General features: G+C 48.6%; 7 protein-coding genes and 1 non-coding gene across 8 annotated transcripts; 5 read left to right on the plus strand and 3 right to left on the minus strand.

The window, feature by feature from the left end:
- The first annotated feature begins 211 nt into the window (after positions 1 to 211).
- P174DRAFT_443889 (RNA recognition motif domain-containing protein) lies at positions 212 to 1,709 on the plus strand. The gene is made up of 7 exons (XM_024827939.1): positions 212 to 234; positions 461 to 498; positions 557 to 629; positions 730 to 836; positions 946 to 1,058; positions 1,113 to 1,157; positions 1,209 to 1,709. The coding sequence occupies exons 2-7, from the start codon at positions 479 to 481 to the stop codon at positions 1,235 to 1,237; spliced, it is 387 nt and encodes a 128-aa protein (XP_024680489.1). The 5' UTR covers positions 212 to 234; positions 461 to 478; the 3' UTR covers positions 1,238 to 1,709.
- On the minus strand, positions 1,523 to 2,440 carry P174DRAFT_505895 (uncharacterized protein; the record flags this gene model as incomplete). Its single annotated transcript, XM_024831283.1, has 3 exons — positions 1,523 to 1,736; positions 2,014 to 2,113; positions 2,167 to 2,440. The coding sequence occupies 3 exons, from the start codon at positions 2,438 to 2,440 to the stop codon at positions 1,523 to 1,525; spliced, it is 588 nt and encodes a 195-aa protein (XP_024680490.1).
- A 448-nt stretch (positions 2,441 to 2,888) lies between these two features.
- P174DRAFT_410764 (translation initiation factor eIF2 subunit beta) lies at positions 2,889 to 4,451 on the plus strand. Its single transcript, XM_024824251.1, has 3 exons — positions 2,889 to 3,253; positions 3,315 to 3,938; positions 3,993 to 4,451. The coding sequence occupies exons 1-3, from the start codon at positions 3,187 to 3,189 to the stop codon at positions 4,157 to 4,159; spliced, it is 858 nt and encodes a 285-aa protein (XP_024680491.1). The 5' UTR covers positions 2,889 to 3,186; the 3' UTR covers positions 4,160 to 4,451.
- A 102-nt stretch (positions 4,452 to 4,553) lies between these two features.
- On the minus strand, positions 4,554 to 5,656 carry P174DRAFT_373824 (AIM24 family protein; the record flags this gene model as incomplete). Its single annotated transcript, XM_024822533.1, has 3 exons — positions 4,554 to 4,772; positions 4,852 to 5,201; positions 5,257 to 5,656. The coding sequence occupies 3 exons, from the start codon at positions 5,654 to 5,656 to the stop codon at positions 4,554 to 4,556; spliced, it is 969 nt and encodes a 322-aa protein (XP_024680492.1).
- Positions 5,657 to 8,793: 3,137 nt separating this feature from the next.
- On the plus strand, positions 8,794 to 9,947 carry P174DRAFT_443893 (SH3 domain-containing protein). The gene is made up of 4 exons (XM_024827940.1): positions 8,794 to 9,013; positions 9,083 to 9,470; positions 9,520 to 9,741; positions 9,797 to 9,947. Exons 1-4 carry the CDS (start codon positions 8,951 to 8,953, stop codon positions 9,850 to 9,852), a joined length of 729 nt encoding a protein of 242 aa, XP_024680493.1. The 5' UTR covers positions 8,794 to 8,950; the 3' UTR covers positions 9,853 to 9,947.
- Positions 9,948 to 10,127: 180 nt separating this feature from the next.
- On the plus strand, positions 10,128 to 10,235 carry P174DRAFT_t125. Its single transcript has one exon. It is a non-coding gene; the product is annotated as a tRNA-Met (tRNA).
- A 658-nt stretch (positions 10,236 to 10,893) lies between these two features.
- Positions 10,894 to 11,418, plus strand: mbf1 (multiprotein-bridging factor 1; the record flags this gene model as incomplete). The annotated part of the gene is made up of 2 exons (XM_024825801.1): positions 10,894 to 11,052; positions 11,110 to 11,418. 2 exons carry the CDS (start codon positions 10,894 to 10,896, stop codon positions 11,416 to 11,418), a joined length of 468 nt encoding a protein of 155 aa, XP_024680494.1.
- Positions 11,419 to 12,578: 1,160 nt separating this feature from the next.
- Positions 12,579 to 13,792, minus strand: tif34 (translation initiation factor eIF3 subunit i; the record flags this gene model as incomplete). The annotated part of the gene is made up of 4 exons (XM_024822527.1): positions 12,579 to 12,938; positions 12,995 to 13,111; positions 13,164 to 13,682; positions 13,766 to 13,792. The coding sequence occupies 4 exons, from the start codon at positions 13,790 to 13,792 to the stop codon at positions 12,579 to 12,581; spliced, it is 1,023 nt and encodes a 340-aa protein (XP_024680495.1).
- Between the last annotated feature and the right edge of the window lie 310 nt (positions 13,793 to 14,102).

Here is a 14,102-nt window from a genome sequence, read left to right on the forward strand (position 1 = left end):
TAAAATTGCCGAGTACCATAGTTAGTAGCCCGTAGGAGTAGTAATCAGTAACCCCCGCTTTGCATCTTTGCTACACCTCCTCCAGTCCTCCCTTCCATTCTCCCACTTCGCAAGTTCTGCACAGCTAATCCACTACTCTTCTTGTCTTATCAAACTGTGAGAATACCCTTCCTCCTCATCTAAACCACCTGTGATATTAACACTCGTTGTCTTTCAGCAACAAAAGTTTCTACTGTGAGTGTCCCTTGTCTTGCTGTATGCTCTGGTTGTTTCACAGACCAGCGACATCCTCAGGCACAGCCGCAGTCAGATTACCTGTGAAAAAATTTCTTTCAGAAAAGGGAGAAATTTTCTACTCCTTATTTCTTCCCCTCCTCTTCTTCCTTTTCATCCACCTATTTCGATCACCTTGATCTTCGGAAAACTATCACTGTATCTCAGTACTAATTCAACTAAACAGTTTCATTCAACCTTCGACATGTCTAAGCTTTTCATCGGGTGTGTTTTCATTCTACGTCAAAACTCAAACGCATTTTCTCAATTAACGTTTCAATAGCGGCCTCGCATGGCACACCACTGATGACTCCCTTCGTCAGGGTTTCGAGCAGTACGGCGTGGTTGAAGAAGCTGTTAGTAGTACCCTTTTCCTCTCATTGTTCATTATCACACCATCTTTTTGATTGTTACTACCTTACCATACCATACTAATGACTCTTTCACGACACGCAGATCGTTGTCAAGGATCGTGACACCAACCGCAGCCGTGGTTTCGGTTTCGTCCGTTTCAGCAACGACGCCGACGCTGATGCTGCCATGGACGCTATGAACAACCAGGAGTAAGCTTTCCCAAATCTCTTCAGATCCTTGATTATACCTGAGTGCTTCAACTGTACTCTATTGAACCGTACCTCTCGTCGCAGAAGCACTAACAAATGACGCATATAGGTTCGATGGACGCACCATTCGTGTTGACAAGGCCTCTGAACGCCCTGCCCGTAACAACGGTGGCTTCCACGGCCGTGGTGGCTACAACCAGTCCGAGGGTGCTCCCGGAAACGGTATGTACTCACATCAAATTGTTCAATGAATCTGAATTCTGACAAGTGTTACAGGTGGCCAACGTTATGGAGGTGGCCGGGGTTACGGCGGTGGCGGCGGTGAGTAGAACCGATTGCTGTCCTTCCGAATAATCACTAATTTCCCTCCAGAGTGGCGTCCCTCGAATAACGCTGCTTAAATGCCTCAGTCGAAAATACCTAGCTCGTTTCTCTCCGTACCTTTTCCGCCAGATAAGTTATGAGATACGATTATGAAAATGATCATGCCGGGCTCTTTTATCGCATTTCTTGAGCGTGAATGACGCACAAGTTCATGATGATGGAATTTATTAGTGCTTTTTGCTTGTCTCTCAGTTTCGTCTTCATCTCGCCTATCGAGATAATTAAGATTGGTTGACGGCCGTTGCATGGCGACATATTTTTCCACCTATTTTTCTTTTCCTTCTAGACTAAACACTCAATACTCAAGCACTCCTCTTAGACTTCATTGATGTATTGGCGTCGTTCCAGACTTGATGGAAGCAGTCATATGGATATTCGGCCATCTGGCTGTTGGTCCGACAGTTCGCAACGCTCATACGACCACGGAGTATAGTCCACTCTCTGAACCTCGCGAGCTCGTCAAATAGGCAAATGGTTTGATTGGGTATAAAATGAAACTTGGTAGTGTGCCTCTGACTATATTTACATAAATACTGTACTCGGATCCAGATGCAGCTCATCGGACAAGTTCCCTAACTCCTACGCTGCGAGGTAAAGCTTCTCTCGTTTTGAATGTAACCAGAGAGCCGCCATCGCGGAATGATGCAACGACCTCCGGAGATGGAAGCTGCTGCTGCTCTTCGCAGAGGCTCCCCGAGGACTGCGGGTATCACGACAGTGCGTCTCCGTCCATGGTACGACCGCAACCGCAGATCGAATTGTTATGATCGCTTGACTTTGTCAAGACGCTCACAGTGGAGACAAAGCCTCAACGACACCGGCTCCTCTGAAGGCTGCCTTGTTGGTCATGACGACTTCGACGGGGTATTTCCATTCCATAAAGCGAGTCCAGCCTACATCACTCATGTCAGTCTTGTTTGCAAGCTGTAGAAGTCGACCGGCGTACCCCAATAAGCGCATCTCCTTCCCAGATACTTCCCGATAAACGGGACGATGACCATGGTCAATAGTAATTCCAACTGCTCAATGCTTTCTCTCCACTCCTCCTCGGCATCTGAGTAGTCATCTGAAAGTGTGTCTAGGTCTGAAGCGGTGGTAGACTCAGATGGAAGGGATGCAATCTCATCGTCTGAGCCGGACGTGTACCTGTCTACCGAAGACACCATGTAGGCAGACGTAGCGAGGGACGGATTAGAGGCAGAGGGTGAGGAGTACGACATGGTGAAATTGACTTAGGTTGGGGAGACAGGACAGGTTAATGAGCGAAATAAAACACCGATAATGAAATCAAGCAGCGGCCTGCCTACTGCCTGAACAAGAATTGCAGCATGAAGTGTTGCCGACCGATAGAGATATTCAAGATGGGAACCCCAATACTTGAGAGGCATCTAGAGACAGGCCTGATGTAATCCATCCAGGAGAGCCAAGTCACGTGAATACCTTACGGTAATACAAGAGCACAGCAATTTGACTCACGGTCACGTGAGCCTGTACCGCGATAACAGAATTGCCATCGCGAACCCAAAGATATGGCTCTATCAATATATCAACCTCTTGTCAGGCTACTTATAAGCAAGTCTTTACCGCTAGATAACATTATTCCTGACTGTTATCATATTTGGAAGTGCCTACTGCTGCAAGAAAGACATATACAATATGGCGGATGCTGTACGTCACACCCTGTTTTCCCTTTACCGATTCTGCCCTCCCACATTTTCTTTAATGCGGACATCTTCACATTTCATGCCCCCCATCGGCCTAATCACACTACGTTGCCGCCTCACCTTCAGTTGTAACGTTTGGCTGTGTCAGGCAGTGAACAATAGCCAGACCCTTTCTTTCTGAGGGATATCGTCTCTGTTAATTTATTTCCACCTTGCTAACCTGTCATCGGGTCCATTAGCAGGTCGAGCCCACTCCTCAAAAGCAACGCAAATCCGTTGCCTTCAGTGAAGGTGCAGTCATCATGGACACAAACGGCGAAGTCACAGAGGCTCCCGCTCCTCAAATCACCACAGCCGAGAATGAAGCTGGTATGCTTTCATTTTTCCTTTCGCTCAAACCCGCGGCCGCAGGCGAACTGACTCCAAACAGGCACAGCAGACACCGCAGTCGACGAAGTAACCGAACTCTTCAAGGGCCTCTCGAAAAAGAAGAAGACCAAGAAGCCCAAGGACGCTGAGGCCGGTGAAGGCGACGACGCCCCTGCCACCGCCGATGGCGAATTCGATCCCACTGCCCTGAAAAAGAAGAAGAAGAAGGTCAAGAAGGTCGATGCTGGTGACTTCGAGGCCAAGCTCGCCGAAGCTGGTATCTCAGAGAAGGCCGCTGCCGAGGAGAAGGAGGGCGAGTTGCCCGAGGGCGATCTCGAAGCCGGCACCGGTATCTGGGCCCACGACGCGACCCAGGCCATCCCGTACTCGCTCCTCGTCTCCCGATTTTTCTCCCTCATCCAGAGCCACCACCCCGACATGCTGTCCAGCGGCACCAAGTCGTATAAGATTCCTCCTCCTCAGTGTCTGCGTGAAGGTAACCGTCGTACCATCTTCGCAAACATCGCCGATATCTGCAAGCGTATGAAGCGTTCGGACGACCACGTCATGCAGTTCTTGTTCGCCGAATTGGGTACCAGCGGCAGTGTCGACGGTAGCAGGCGTCTGGTCATCAAGGGTCGTTTCCAGCAGAAGCAGATTGAGAACGTCTTGAGAAGATATATCGGTATGTTACTTTTCGCCCCTCTTGGATCTGAATACAGTAGCTGACAGTCTTCAGTCGAATATGTTACCTGCAAAACCTGCCGCAGCCCCGACACCGAACTCAACAAGGGTGAAAACCGTCTGTACTTCGTTACCTGCAACTCCTGTGGTTCTCGTCGTTCGGTTGCCGCCATCAAGACCGGTTTCCGTGGACAGGTCGGCCGCAGAAAGAGACAAGGCTAAACGAGGTTATGGCTGGGTGGGGGATCTATATGGAGCCAGCTGTGGGAAGATACTTTTCTTTTATTTTTTCCTGTTTATTTCCCCCATTTTCGTATAAACCTTCCTCTTCTACATGGATGATGATGAAAAAGTATCGAAATGTGATGTCGTGAGTTATGCAGGATATGGGAAAATAGAGACAACGTGAAGATCAGAAGTAAAGCTTGCATGTCTGGGTACCACTTCATTCTCATTCTGTAAGGGCTATCGTAAGGATAATGAGATAAAAATGCCAGCAAAGATGGATCAAGACAAAACAGCATCCGCTCAAGGAATCACAACGCCAAACATGAGAATTTACAGAGAATGAGAGTGTAGAAGCCTCTGCTCCTGTCCGTCCATCAAGCGCCCTTGTCTAGTTACTGGCAGTATGTGCTCCGATATGCGCGGCAAATGCAGTGACGTTCCTCGTCTGCAGGTACACGGTTCCAGGACCGGTGAAACGGCAAGCTAGACCCTCGCCAGAACTCATATTGGAAATGATACCTCCTGAGGCGACACGCTCCATCTTGTACTTGCAGTTCCAGGCGACGAGGTGTCCGTTATCCACGTAGTAGGATTCGCCGTCAGCGATCTGGATAGTTTCATTGTTAGTAAGTTATAGGAGAATCTCCAGAGAGTGGGTGCTAGAAGCTAAGGGAAGAGTAGCTTACATCCTTCTTGATGATAGCGCCAAAGCTCTGGAGCCACACGAGACCGACACCAGACAGCTTGTACACGAACAATCCCTCTCCGGAGAAGACACCCTTCGAGAGCCCTTGCGCTTGATAGTCCTTTGAGATGCCGCTAGTCGACGCCAGGAAGGCGTCTTTTCCGACCTTCCACCCCTCCGAGCCGGATAAGCGCAGCACAATGATATCACCGAGTGCCGCGGGTGCAAGCAGAAGCTCGCCGGGGCCGGTGTATGTGGACAATGACATCTCGCCGCCGGCAAACATCTTCTTCAGTGAGAATTTGACGCTTCCTTTTAGTGTGATCGTGTGCGACATCGCGATCATTGCTCCTAACCGTATCATTAGTCTCGTCGGCTTCTAGGTTCTGGGACAAATAGCACTCACCTGGCTTGGATTCAATCGGACATCCTACCGCCAGCTGCAGCGTCAGGAGGGAATTCGAGTCGCGGTGGCTGATCCTGTAGCTTCCACCATTGAATGTCCCAACATCGTCCTGGGTAGTCGAGGTCACGAACTGGCCGAACTGAGATGGCCCGACAGATGTCCGCTGGGCTTGCACAGCCATGTTCGAAGATTGAGATAGTGTCGGCTGGTGGCTCTGCGGCTGCGGTGGAGGTGATACAGAGCTCTGTCCGTATGGATTGGTCGCATATGCGGCCGCATGTACATCTCCCGGCGGGGGACTTGCAGCAGTCGGTTGCTTAGGTGGAGGAGGGTAGCTGAAGTTCTGAGGTGGGAAACCCGGTGACGGCTGGGGAGGTGGTGGAAAAGCTATATAGAGCATCAATGAGACTATACCCCCAATTGCATGAAACGGTTTGTTATCATACCTCCAGAGTTTGGAGGGGCTTAATCACAGAGAGTATTAGCATGTATATTGGTCTCGTTCAGCTTTGGAGTAGTACTTACGAGGATAATGGCCCTCTTGAGTCGGAGGAGGTGGGTATGAACTCGCCATGGTTTCCGTTGTTTTCCTCTTCTTCAGTAGTTTTCTGACGGATGCAGTCGAGACAACAGAGGGGACGAGAAGAATTTAAAAGGGAACGTAAGCACTACCGAAATGGGATATCCTCGTATTCGTCAGTCGTTTCCAAACTCAATCTGACACAGTTCAGCTTGAGCGAGGGACTTCTTCAAAGACCACGCAACCTGGTTGACAGCTATATTTCCATTCAATAAATCAACTGCGCAGACTGGTGAGATATATGAGCACGCAGCTGTGGCATCGGTAGCCGCTGAGCATCTGTCGTCTTGCCATCTCCTTGCTCTGATTGGATTGAAAGCTGTCGGCGCTTAGAGGAATTAGGTGGGGAGAGTTGTGATAGGATCTGCAGAAGATCCCAGTCGAGCAGGATTAATCCATCTTTAGCTGTCCGGCATGTGCAATTTGTATCTTCCTGTCATTGAGCCACCCGTCCTTCATTGCGGCAATCTTAATGGTGGAAGACTCTGTGCCATGACAAGAGAGATTAAGCTGAGACTGCGGGCAGTCTGGGCGAGGGGAGGGGGATGAAGTGGGGTAGATGAACAGGTGAGAATAAGAGACTATCGTATTGTTATTGTACTGCGCTATGAGTTACAAAGTGGCTTCTGTTCTCTGAAGGAGATCAAAATAAATCATCAGGTTGATAGAAATCGAAATTCCTGCTATTTATATGGATCCAGTAGTTGAAGAGTCTGTTATATCCGGGGTAAAGGACATACATATATTTATATCCATAGAACAATTAAGGGCGGCCATTCTTCACCTAGCACACATATTAGCTAACAAATGCTAGGTTAGAATATCAAGCTACAGAAAGGTCTTCATCGCAAGTTAATTGACTGCCATCACCACAACCCTTAAGTGTAGACAGTCTCAGCTTATTGTCTCGTGCAGTCCTAGTTAGCTTGATCAAAGCAGTCAAAGGATTCCTGGTACAGACATGAAGTATAGTGGATTCCTCTTCTTTCCGTGCAGCTACTTCTCCCTCCTTATCTTATTCCTATTATCAGCAGTCTATCACACTTGTCTTCAGGTGAGGCTGCTGAGACTTGTTTTCCTAAATCTGGCTTGCTTCTCTTTGTTTGATCTGTCTCAGTTGGGTCTCTCCTTGTGTGGCTAGGATGCACATCCTTGTCTACTTGTTGGACGCCCTAATATCATTATTTGGAAGATGATCTTTGTGGAAGTATAGGATCCTCGAGCCAAGTTATCACAGACCCTCTTCGGTAAAGTGTCCAGGGATTTTGGTGATGCTATTCTGGATCGAGGCTTCAATACTGGCCCCTAGAGGGATCTCACAGCATCCGATTGTTTCCCACGGCATTCTCCAGAAGAGGCGTGTCTTCGACAATCATTCTTCAATGCTAGAGGACGGCGATGCTCGCTTCTTGAGGTTCGAATCGATAGAAATTCTTCAACCTCATCGAACCTGTATCTGTTGCGAGATGGCCTTGCGATCATGGCATCCTGGAAGTCTTGCACATGCTTTTAGGAAAACAGACAGTGACTTTCAATCTCCTTAGCAGCTGGCCCCTAGTCCAAATTTTGGATGGCTTCGCCAACTAGATCCGAAGATCTTCAGCACCTTCGGAATTTTGTACTTGTTGTAGTATAACCTGCCCTGGTGCTTCCTCTTCGCGATACAGCTTATCCGCTGAGTCATTGGTAGCTCACCATTATAGCTGAGGACTCATCCTCCTTAAGGCGAATCTGTACTCATATTCCAGATTTTATCTCGACGTAATCTGAAACCTCGCTCCGAGTTGAGGCGCACACTCAGTGAGAAGCTTAGCCTCAATCAGGGGGTTAAACTCGCTTGCCGCATGCGCCCAGAATATCTATCAGACTCTGTATTCAAGAAAAGACTCAAATTTTGTCTATGCTCTCGTCGTTGCATCGGCTCAGGAAGCATAAGCACGTTCTAGTCAGAGAGGCGATGTAGTCTTCTCATTTGGGTGTCTTCTATTGTCAAATGTGGACAAGCAGAGTTTGTGCTCCAAATATACTGCGCAAAGGGTCACGCATCTTGAAGACATCTCACTCCCTGTTTTATGTTAGTATCTAACCATGTATTGATTCACGAGCGATATCGACGACCTCGTGTGCATCTCGAAGTCCGAAGCCGTACTACGGCAGACCAGTGATGGTGGGGCTATTGATGTCAAGGGTACGGAGTAGATGCGGACCGTTCAGCCACAACCCCAGGATACAAGTGATCGTCGGTTTGTAACTCTGGTATGAACTTATGACTTATGGTCATAATAATGACCGCAATTTCTTGTCAGCTTTGGCCAACACTTAATCTCTCTACGCAGTCAGTTCAGCAGTATATAGAGGAGAGCTGGCAGGTACCCTGACTAATTGACCTAGCATGTTTTTGAAACATTTTGGAACAACCTGTCTCTACCTTAGTTATGGAGCAAAGCCAATTAGGCAACAAGATACACACCCTTGTCTTAGGGAGGGTGCGAATTGATTTATCTCTACAATAGCTATGCTATTTGCATTATCCAGATGTTTTGAAAGTATTTATTACAGCTTCTGTGTCCTTTAGCAAGGTATTTCCATCTAATAATTAATCCCACCAGCCCAATAAGAGAGACGTTCTCTTACGGTATGGGCGGAGTCATCAGCATAACACTTGTCTATGCCTGCATTAGCCAGTAAATCAAGCATGAACAATGAAATTTAGGGCATAGAAGAGTTCCGGAATACAGACCCTTTTATCCAGAAGTACAGTCTCTCAATGCTTTAGTAATATGTATATGACACTGCGCATTCAATCAACGATTGTGTTTTATTATTTATGGAAACATCCAAGTTTACCTACCTTAGTAGCATTCTGGAGGCATGGCAATGTAACATAGCCTGCCAAGCCCCATAAAATACATAGAAATTGGGGCTCTGTTTCGGCTCCATCCTCTCCCGAGTCCAATGCCATGTGTGCCTGAGTTCCTGAAAACATATATTATTAGTGATAATCGACTACGCCTTCCTGTAGTCGACATCTGCTCCAGCGGCCATCCCATTTCCATCCATCCTTTTCATCGCCGTAACCCCCTTTATCATTTCTAAATCAATATCCGCATCGTGATGGCTACCCAAAGCAGCTTCATGACCGCAATGAGTAACCGCTCGCTCCGCACTGTCCGATCGGTATGATGATGCCGCACTGGTTTCTCCATCTCCTTAACGTCTGTCGCACACCTTGCTAATATATCTCAGGAGCTCGAGTTTCTTGCAGATGCTTCGGTCATTACACGTCAGCAACTCTCATCGATCCTGGCCCAGCTGCCTAATGAGGCCCCTCAACAGGCCGCTACACCAGTTCCTCAGCCACAACAGCAACAACCGGTTGTCGCTCAATCTCAACCTCCCCCGGCATCATACGCTCCTCCCACATCGCAGTTCGCCAATAGCTCTTTGAACGAGAAGGCGGCTCTGCAGCAACAACAATACTCGACCCCCACTGTTCCCCCACCCGCTTACCCTCAAGCTGCGCCCGTGTTGTCCGTCGCTACAGCACTCTATGCTTATACCCCAACGGATGCTGGTGATCTTGCTCTGCAGCCACATGACCGTGTCCAAGTTTTGGAACACATGAACGCTGATTGTACGTTGGTTTGAAGGCGATGCCAGGAAACTCAAGCTAACAGATATAGGGTGGCGTGGCCGTAATGAACGGACCAACCTTGAGGGTATCTTCCCTCGCAGCTATGTGAACGTAATAGAAGAGAAGGGAGTGTCGTCTCCCCCTCCTACCAACTATGGCAATGTGCCTCTTGAGGTTAGCCAGACCGGCTCAGCTGCCCCGGATGGAAAGCGACCGGGCGGCAAGTTCGAGGAGCATGGCAAGAAGTTCGGAAAGAAGATGGGCAATGCCGGTACGTCGACTGTGGCTCCATTGATTTCTGTTTGCGGTCACTAACTATGTCTCAGCTATCTTTGGTGCCGGTGCTACTATCGGTTCCAACATTGTGAATAGTATCTTCTAGCGTTAATCCCTCGAGTCTTTTCGGGTTTTGAGAATGGTTCCTTCTTCAGTCATGGGAACGGCGTTCAGGCGGATTTTTTGCTCAACCTATCCTAGGTATTCTTAATGAAAATATCAGATTTGATAACAATATGTGGATCAGGACGCACAGCATTGAGATCATTGCTGCTCAAACACGTTGTCTGCGCTTCGCAATCACCCATCAGATTAATAGACATCAATTTCGACCTGATCACCTCTCTTGTATGAAATTGGTGCATTGGGTACACTATAGTCGCCTCTGTGGTGTAGTTGGTTATCACGTGAGTCTCATATCTTCTATATGATCAGAAGCAGCACTTCTGGGACATCTCAAGGTCGGGAGTTCGATCCTCCCCGGAGGCAGTTAGGCTAGATTTCATTTTTCCCTGCCATTCTGGTTTTGCCCCGTTGTGTACGGAATACGGGGCTATGCCAATTGTTTTTGGTCACATACTCTCCACCGTGTGACGTTGAAGTAGTTCATGCACCATTATTTTCATACACATATTGGCCTATTTATGGTGGCGTTAAGGCTATTGTACAGTCAAAGAGTGTTCAAAATGAGCGAAGAGGAAAAGTTTAAATGGGATTGCACTCAATCCCCTCTCTCCCGTAAGTAACGTAACTAAGAAGAGAAACTGTTCTATAATACCCAACTGATAGCCATGTCACTTCTGACGATAGATTTGGAGATGTATGTTGACTCGGCCCGGACTATCTAGTTTACGGAGCATCTCCAACCCTCTTTGAGACTCCGAATGAGTGGCAATGATGTCAGCAGCGCTAGTCCCATAGAGGAATAGTGCATGACACCCCTCTAAACTGCGCCGCTCAGGGCTCGAGAAGCTTCTGTGTCATCAGTATAAATTCGGTGGCTCTGTGGACTCTCTCCTTCTCAGTCACAACCTCACGCGATCAATCTCTCCGCCACCCTCTACTCCACCACCTCGGACATCTCTCTCATTCCCAACATCGTCCTCCATAAAGTCCTCCATACGCTTCGAGCTACACATCCTTCAAAATGAGTGAGGAGTGGGATTCTGTCACACGCATCGGAACCAAGCACCGTGCTGGTGCCGCTCCCCGAGAGACAGTAGTCAAGGGAAAGAGCGCTCTGAACGCTGCTCAGCGCCAGGGTCTCGTCATTGCTACTGAGAAGAAGTACGCAATTGGCAATGCTGTATGTTCTGGATTCACTCCCCTCTCCGTATTGAGCCCCTACTGACGTTCTCAAAAGGCCGGAAAGACAGCTGCCATGGAGGGTCAGCACCTGACAAAGGTCGACCGAAGCGACGATATCGTCAAGCCCAAGACAGTCGGTCTCCAGGTCGCAGACGCCATCAAGAAGCGCCGAAACGAGGAGGGCTACAAGATGACACAGAAGGAACTCGCCACCAAGTGCAACACCACCATCACAGTCATCCAGGACTTTGAGAGGGGTACGGCGGCGCCCGACCAGAAGGTCCTGAGCGCTATGGAGCGTGTGCTCAATGTCAAGCTCAGAGGCTCGGACATCGGGAAGGAGAAGTTCCCTAAGAAGAAGTAAAACGGGGGTGAGCCCACGCCTTTTTCTTAGGGAAGATGAAAACCTTAAGTTTTTGATTTTTCCTGATGTCCTTTCTTTTGTGTCATGACACGCCTTTCTTCAGTTAGAACCTATGTCCTTTTTATGATCTTTATGTTTTCTGCTGGTCGGAAGAGCGCTGGGCTGGCATTGAAACGATTCATATATCGCGGCATAAAAATACCACTTGCTTCTCGGGCGCTTCTACGGATTCGCTATGCGTTTTTATCCTTATTTCTGAACATTCATCGTCATAGGAGGGATCTCATGGCATCGGCGGAATTACAGATTGCAAAAGTTGGAGGCTTTTCGGTTTGCGCGCTGGTTTCGCCGAGTTGTCTATAGACTATCACATGGATATAGAACAATAGATGAATTGGTGCCTAGTCTGCGGATCTTTGGACAAAATAATTCAAATGTTAGCCAAAATGACAACCTGTCTGAAATGACACGGCAATGCTTCAATGCCTTGCAAAGGCCTCTACGGAATTGCAGTGCGTCGAGAATGTTACTGGGTTGCTCCGGAGTAGCAGAGGTGGCAAACCAACATCTACCAGGGTAAATGTGGCCAGTGGCGCAGTAAACCCAAGGGTCTCCGGAAAAAAATCTTGGAAAGTCAATTGTTTGTGCTATTCTTTATTGGCAGAAAGTGTGGCCAGCATATATGTTGATTGAAAAGTCTATCCATGAATATTTTTTGGACGATAGGTGCTCAATTCTCATAAAGAAGTCAACGTATTGAAGCCATCCAGATCAGGTACCCATCGGCACTAACGGAGTAATGGACATCAATAGTATTGCTGACGAGGGTATTTGGTCCGCCTGGGCACATAATTCAAGTGAATATGGACAGTGAAAGAGAACTGACGGGAAGAAGCAAAAGGGCAATTCTTTTGATTAAGATGGCAAGAGGACGAGGTAGGGAGGATGACGGAGAACAAGAAGAAATCATAGTAAAAGAGGTACCAACTCCGTAGATGAAACCAAAAAATCATGCCCTGTATTTGACCCCGCCAGGTCTTCTACCCATTTCCGCGGCGCGCCTGGCTTTTCCTTCTTTATGAGCAAAAAAGCGTTCGTCTCATGACTCATACAGATAATGCATGACTTGAAAAACAAAGAGCTTGTGGATATCATCCGATTCACTTCCTCAGCTGCTCTCTCTCGACCTCGTACATGAAATCAAAGTAGGGCTTGTCAAAGTGGTGCACACGAACGTAACCGTCCTCACCACCGGAGGCATACGCTGTGCCGTTGGGGTGGACGTCAACAGTGTTGAGGGGACCGAAGTGGCCTCTGACACGGCCAATCTCGTCCTCGAAGACCTTGTGGTAGAAACGGGCCTCGAATTTACCCTGCCGGGCGGAGGTGGTTGTGACATCCATGGCGGCCTGGCCACCACCGAGGATCACGTAGTCCTTTTTGGGAGTGATGGCGGCGCTGTTCAGGGGAGTATCGGCGACGTATGTTTTGAGGATGGCGAGGTTACGAGAGGAGATGAGCTAGCGATGGTCAGCTTTTGACAACATATTGACAGACAGAATGGATCAGAACAAACCTTGGCGGACTTGTCTTTGGAGGCAGTGATAAAGTAACTACGGTCCTGAGAGAACTGGATGTCGTTGATCTGGTGATCGAACTCGTGCGCCTGGACGTTCTCCAGCTGCTCACCAGTCTGCGTGTAAATTAGCATAGATTTCCAAACTCCAGGAGCAGAATATGCTTACCTTTCCATCGTATTGGCTGACACTGCCGTCTTCGTGTCCAGCAATGATGTACTTGCCCAGATAACTCCAGCCAGCCACGGTGGCCTTGCTCTCTGTGCAGGTGATTCTCAAGCTAGGCTCATCGGCCTGGTTCTCTAGACCACCACCCTGATCATCTCCATAACTGATGTCGAGCACAGCGATCGTACCGAGGAAACCCATACGCTTTTCCGTCACAGCCAGCAGCCTGCTTCCATCGGGGTTGAATGCGACCCGCTTCACAGCGGTAGGGAACTCCCAGACCTTCACACACTCGCCAGTCTTGACGTTCCAGAGTCGCACAGTGTTGTCTGCCGAGCCGGTCGCCAGGAGAACTGTGTTGGGGCTGACATCGACCGTCCAGATGGCACCCTGGTGGCCACTGTAGGTACCAAGTCGCTCGCCGTTGGCCGACCACCAAGCACATACGATCTTATCCTTGGCCACGGAGAACAGGAGATCGCCATCGCGGTTGAATTTGATCTGGTTGAGGGACCGTTCCTACAGTAAAGATGAAATATCAGTCGCTAGTTCAATAAAAGCGGCAAAGCAAATCCTGGTGGAGATTTGAGGGCACAACGTACATGGCCCGAGAGCAGAATAGGCCTCATCTTGGGCCAAAAGAAACAATGTCCGGGTGTAAAGAAAAAAGAATAGACTCGAATTAAACGTCCTCCGTAACAGGAGTGTCCAGTACTTGCGTTATTTGAGGCGGGGATGCTGGCGGGCTGTCCTTGTTGGCGTCGTCGACTAATTATTCTTAGTGAATTTGATCGCACAGTTCAGTCAGGCGTTGCACGCCAAGACCTTTGCCTATTCGAGGTTGTTTGCCCCTCAGGCAAACAACTATCGGAGTGAGGATATTCCGATGTCGAGCAGTGTCTGCCTCAGGCTTTTCAAAATCGGTCAGCCCTTATCTAC

The sequence above is a fragment of the Aspergillus novofumigatus genome, assembly GCF_002847465.1.
Source record: "Aspergillus novofumigatus IBT 16806 chromosome Unknown P174scaffold_6, whole genome shotgun sequence".
Taxonomy (NCBI): Eukaryota; Fungi; Ascomycota; class Eurotiomycetes; order Eurotiales; family Aspergillaceae; genus Aspergillus; species Aspergillus novofumigatus.

What these genes read in the sequence shown, in the direction of transcription:
- P174DRAFT_443889 (XM_024827939.1), top strand. Translation starts at nt 479, where the DNA reads ATGTCTAAGCTTTTCATCGG. An exon ending in ATGTCTAAGCTTTTCATCGG is followed by an intron (nt 499 to 556) that starts GTGTGTTTTCAT and finishes ACGTTTCAATAG; the next exon opens with CGGCCTCGCATGGCACACCA. An exon ending in CGAGGGTGCTCCCGGAAACG is followed by an intron (nt 1,059 to 1,112) that starts GTATGTACTCAC and finishes CAAGTGTTACAG; the next exon opens with GTGGCCAACGTTATGGAGGT.
- P174DRAFT_443893 (XM_024827940.1), top strand. Translation starts at nt 8,951, where the DNA reads ATGGCTACCCAAAGCAGCTTCATGACCGCAATGAGTAACCGCTCGCTC. An exon ending in GGAACACATGAACGCTGATT is followed by an intron (nt 9,471 to 9,519) that starts GTACGTTGGTTT and finishes TAACAGATATAG; the next exon opens with GGTGGCGTGGCCGTAATGAA. An exon ending in AAAGAAGATGGGCAATGCCG is followed by an intron (nt 9,742 to 9,796) that starts GTACGTCGACTG and finishes ACTATGTCTCAG; the next exon opens with CTATCTTTGGTGCCGGTGCT.
- P174DRAFT_410764 (XM_024824251.1), top strand. Translation starts at nt 3,187, where the DNA reads ATGGACACAAACGGCGAAGTCACAGAGGCTCCCGCTCCTCAAATCACC. An exon ending in CACAGCCGAGAATGAAGCTG is followed by an intron (nt 3,254 to 3,314) that starts GTATGCTTTCAT and finishes GACTCCAAACAG; the next exon opens with GCACAGCAGACACCGCAGTC. An exon ending in CGTCTTGAGAAGATATATCG is followed by an intron (nt 3,939 to 3,992) that starts GTATGTTACTTT and finishes GACAGTCTTCAG; the next exon opens with TCGAATATGTTACCTGCAAA.